The following is a 5,114-nucleotide window of genomic DNA, read 5'->3' as shown; positions in this document are numbered from 1 at the left end:
TTTATTAGTTTGGTTTGATTTATAAATTTAAAAATTCAACACAATGGTTTGGTTTGGTATTTGAAAAACCCGAAAAAAAATCCGAATTTTATTAGTTTGGTTTGATTTATAAATTTAAAAATTCAACACAATGGTTTGGTTTGGTATTTGAAAAACCCGAAAAAAAATCCGAATTTTATTAGTTTGGTTTGATTTATAAATTTAAAAATTCAACACAATGGTTTGGTTTGGTATTTGAAAAACCCGAAAAAAAATCCGAATTTTATTAGTTTGGTTTGATTTATAAATTTAAAAATTCAACACAATGGTTTGGTTTGGTATTTGAAAAACCCGAAAAAAAATCCGAATTTTATTAGTTTGGTTTGATTTATAAATTTAATTTTTTTACACAAATGGTTTGATTTGATATTTGAAAAACCCGAACCAACCCGGTCATGTACACCCCTAGTTTGTATCATGTTGTTTTGATTGTATTCTAGGAATAAAAGGAACTGCAAACCCTTTCCATATCATTTATAAGTCCACAAAATTGAAAAATATTTTAGAATATTTGACATCTGTTTAATTTAAAGCTATAAAATTCAAAAGTTTTTGTTTTTATTTTTATTTTCCTATTAAATATGTGCCAAATCAAAATCACGCTATAACATTTTAAAGGGATAAGGGTCTGAAAAATACCTCAACTTTGGCCGAATTTGTTGTTACGATACCAAACTTTTTCTTTCTGAAGTTTCGATGTAAAGAGTCCTCTACCAACGCATTTAACTCCATTTGTTAGAATAGCTTCCATTGAGTCTCTGCACCTATCCTTTTTATGAGGATCTATTACCCCCTAGACTATTTAATACTGTATTTTAAACATATATATGTGCCCATGTGGACATAAAAAATATTGCATAATTATAAATAGTAATGTGTCCACGTGTGCACATATATACTTTTAAAATACTCTATTAAATAGTTCAGGGGGTAAAAAATACGGTATTAAATAGTCTAGGGGGTAATAGGTTCTCATAAAAGTTTGGTATCGTAACAGCAAATTCGGCCAAAGTTGGAATATTTTTCAAACCCATTTCCCTATTTTAAAAGACTACAATATATAGTCCAAATGCTACCTTTCACCCTACAATTTTATTGTTTAGAAACAGTATTTTAACTTTATCCAAAGTTCGATTTATAAAGCATCAAAGTTGATAGTATCAATGCTTGCCTGATGCGACTCATATATTTTTTATTTTGTGACAACTTGACAAGTGTAATTACTAACAAATAATTCTTGATAAATTTTCATATTCATGTAATTTAAAATATCGACCGAATGTAATTTAATTTAACTTTGAAAATTAGTCAAATTAATTCTCGAATAGCACAATATGACGAATAAGTACTATATAAGACTTGGCATAAAACGTTAAATCTTCTAACCAACCCTTAATTATAAAATAAATCTAAGATAATAAGAGGAATAATTCAAAAACAAAGATGAGACAAATTATAGAATATCTCTTGCTATAGTTCTCACATAATAATTAATATGTCATAAAGTATATGTGCCCTATATATATGTGCTTTAACTTAAACCCAAAAATCCTCAATTCATACAAAATCACACCAAGAGCATTTTTCTTTAAACTAACATACAAAACTAATTAGTTAGACATGGAATTATTCTATGTCTCTCTTGTTTGCCTCTTTGTCCTTTTAGTCTCCCTCTCCTTCCTCTTTCTCTTCAACAATAAGAATAAATCCATCCTGTCTTGCCCTCTTCCCCCGGGAAAGTCCGGTTGGCCGGTTATCGGTGAAAGCCTCGAGTTTCTCTCTACTGGTTGGAAAGGTCATCCTGAAAAATTCATCTTCGATAGAATTTTTAAGTACTCTTCTAATATTTTCAAGACTCATCTTTTAGGTGAAAAAGCGATTGTTTTTTGTGGTGCATCTAGCAATAAGTTCTTGTTTTCGAATGAAAATAAACTAGTTCAAGCATGGTGGCCAAGTTCAGTAGACAAAGTCTTTCCATCTTCAACACAAACTTCTTCAAAAGAAGAAGCTATAAAAATGAGGAAAATGCTTCCCAATTTCCTCAAACCCGAAGCATTGCAACGTTACATTGGAATCATGGATCATATCGCGCAAAAACATTTTCAATCGTGGGAAAATCAAGAAGAAGTTCTTGTTTTCCCTCTAGCAAAACGTTATACTTTTTGGTTGGCTTGTAGATTATTTGTGAGTGTAGAAGATCCTAACCATGTTGCTAAACTTGCTGACCCTTTTGATGTTTTGGCTTCTGGATTGATTTCTATACCTATAAATTTACCAGGCACACCATTTAATCGTGCAATTAAGGCCTCGAATTTTATTAGAAAAGAGCTTGTGGCAATCATAAAGCAAAGGAAGATTGATTTGACCGAGGGGAAAGCATCAGACAGTCAAGATATATTGTCACACATGTTATTGACAAGTGATGAAAATGGAAAGTTTATGCATGAGTTGGATATTGCTGATAAGATATTAGGATTGTTGATTGGTGGACATGACACTGCTAGTTCTGCTTGTACGTTTATTGTCAAATACCTTGCTGAGCTTCCTGACATCTATGATGGAGTTTACAAAGGTAATCCAACTTTTCATACTTCACGTAAAAAAATATTTATACAATCAGATTACATGATGTAAATCTATTTGATAAGTATTAATAAGTAATCTGATAAAAATGGTAAATAATAAGTGAAATTACACTATTTATATAAAAACTTTTCTAATAGTCGATCGATACGGTATATAACTTAAAAAATAAAAAAATTATGTGTTTGAACATTAGTAATTGATAAAATTAACAAGTAATATTCATTTTTGTATAACCAAGTCTTAGGAAAACACACTTCTTATCTAAATTTATTGATTTTTTTTATTCTACAAAATTCAATGATTTATTTTGACTAGTCATATTTGGGGTAATTTATTTTCAACAGATATTAATGTTTTTATTTTTCTTTGTATTTGATGAAAATAGAGCAAATAGAGATTGCAAAATCAAAGGGTCCAGGAGAACTATTGAATCGGGAAGACATTAAAAAGATGAAATATTCATGGAATGTGGCATGTGAAGTTCTAAGACTTGCTCCACCCCTTCAAGGTGCTTTTAGGGAAGCCCTTGTAGACTTCACCTTCAATGGTTTCTCCATTCCAAAAGGATGGAAGGTATGAAAAAGAAAAAGATCAATACTATATATGTTGTGTTATTTTTATCATGTTATAAATCAGTTGATTGAGCGGTATATATCAGGAAAATTAATAAGTACTATCACCAAATCAAGAGAAAATAGGATATGAGAAGTAAAAGAGAGAGTCTAAGGGCGTGTTCGGTACGAAGATGATAGTTTTTCAATTTTCATACATTCGGTTGGTCAAATATTTTGAAAATTATTTTGTCTAGAAAAATAAGCTCCTTAAAAATAGTAAAAAATAATCAGTTCCCTAATGAAACTAACAAAAACAAGCTCTAATAGTGACCTTTCACATTGATTGTTTCCTCCCTACCCTCCAACACACCTCATCTTCGCCCCTAGTGTCCATAGCTCTCATCCCACCATCCTTCACCCCTATAGCCCTCATCCCACCCTCAATCCCGCAGCCCTCATTTCACCATCACAATGATTTTGTTTTTTACAATTTTGGTTTTCAATAAAAATTTCATAGTAACAAATGAAAAAATCAATTTAATTGGTTGGGTGACTTTATAGATAAACACTTATAGTTAGTGGCTTTGAGTTTATAAAATAAAATTGAGGGACATTCTAAGAGAAGAGCCCTTAGTTGATTAACTTTAAAGTTATAAAAGAAAATTGAGTGATCACAATCTGAGAGAAGAACCCTTAGTTGAGTGATCATAATCTGAGAGAAGAACCCTTAGTTAAGTGACAATCTAAGATATTATCTCACTTAGGGTTGATACGAAGAGAATGTTTTCCAACCCTGACTCCCTTCATTCTCAACACACCTGACTATCTTCATTCTCAACCCTCATCCCATCATCCCACACCCCCATCTCTCATAGTATTTGTTTTGATCAGTTACATACAAATATTTTCAGGATAATATTTTTTGCTTAATTACGTACCGAACACAAAAGATTTACTTATTTTCCTAAATACAATATAACATTTTCATTCATATGGAACACATCCTAACTCTTGTTTGTGCATTGAAATTGATTTGTAGATATATTGGAGTGCAAATTCAACACACAGAAATCCAGAAGTATTCCTAGATCCTTTAAAATTTGACCCCTCAAGATTTGAAGGAAATGGACCTGCTCCATACACATTTGTACCTTTTGGTGGTGGACCAAGAATGTGCCCTGGAAAAGAGTATGCTCGTTTAGAAATACTTGTTTTCATGCACCACCTTGTTAAAAGGTTCAGCTGGAAGAAAATTATCCACGATGAGAAAATCATCGTTAATCCCATGCCAATTCCGGCTAACGGACTTCCGATCAGACTCTATCCTCATCACAACAAGACGTAAATAACTTAAATTGTTAGAGAGAGTATATCGAAATTGATGACTCGTACGTATTATGTTGTGGTTATATGTATGTTGATTTTATCTCTTCGTTAATTAAGGCAATCTTCTATATATATAAAGCAAGGACATAGGCCAAAAATAAATAATTGTGCTTATTTTTAATGTCTTGAATTGTTATTTATATAAAGTTCTTACGTTTAAAAGTTTTGATAAAATATGATTTTGATGGTACCTTTATTTTTATTTTTAATTCTTTTTTCTTGTGTTATTTGTTTTGAAGATGTTGAATCATGCTCAAGTTTAAAGAGGTGTTGTTAAAATTATCTTCATAGGCAATTATTGTTAAAGCGTGAAGTTTCAAAGTTTGTTTGTTTTTTTTTTTTTTTTTTTTTTGTAAATAGGCTCTGTTTTAAGTAGGTATTGTATTGTTGCAAAAAGATCGATTACATATTGAGGAGTTTAAATATGATTTTTTGGGTGATTTGATGTAATTTTAGAGATGTTTTTTTTAATGAATCTGATGTTTGGGTTCAAGAAAGAAGACGAAGTTAATTTTTTTTTTGTATAAAAGAGTATAATATTGTATATGG

The 5,114-nt window shown here is 30.7% G+C and overlaps 1 protein-coding gene across 1 annotated transcript; it reads left to right on the top strand.

Moving 5' to 3' along the window:
- The first annotated feature begins 1,599 nt into the window (after nt 1-1,599).
- On the top strand, nt 1,600-4,741 carry LOC102579553 (beta-amyrin 28-oxidase-like). The gene is made up of 3 exons (XM_006353683.2): nt 1,600-2,611; nt 3,011-3,198; nt 4,219-4,741. Exons 1-3 carry the CDS (start codon nt 1,660-1,662, stop codon nt 4,522-4,524), a joined length of 1,446 nt encoding a protein of 481 aa, XP_006353745.1. The 5' UTR covers nt 1,600-1,659; the 3' UTR covers nt 4,525-4,741.
- The last annotated feature ends 373 nt before the right edge of the window (nt 4,742-5,114 follow it).

The sequence above is a fragment of the Solanum tuberosum genome, unplaced genomic scaffold (assembly GCF_000226075.1).
Source record: "Solanum tuberosum cultivar DM 1-3 516 R44 unplaced genomic scaffold, SolTub_3.0 scf00157, whole genome shotgun sequence".
Lineage (NCBI taxonomy): Eukaryota > Viridiplantae > Streptophyta > Magnoliopsida > Solanales > Solanaceae > Solanum > Solanum tuberosum.
This window is presented reverse-complemented; position numbering and strand designations above follow the sequence as displayed.

Bases quoted from the DNA above. Each gene is read 5' to 3' on its own strand.
- LOC102579553 (XM_006353683.2), top strand. From the start codon at position 1,660: ATGGAATTATTCTATGTCTCTCTTGTTTGCCTCTTTGTCCTTTTAGTC. The intron at 2,612-3,010 runs GTAATCCAACTT...TGATGAAAATAG, and splicing joins CTATGATGGAGTTTACAAAG to AGCAAATAGAGATTGCAAAA. The intron at 3,199-4,218 runs GTATGAAAAAGA...ATTGATTTGTAG, and splicing joins CCATTCCAAAAGGATGGAAG to ATATATTGGAGTGCAAATTC.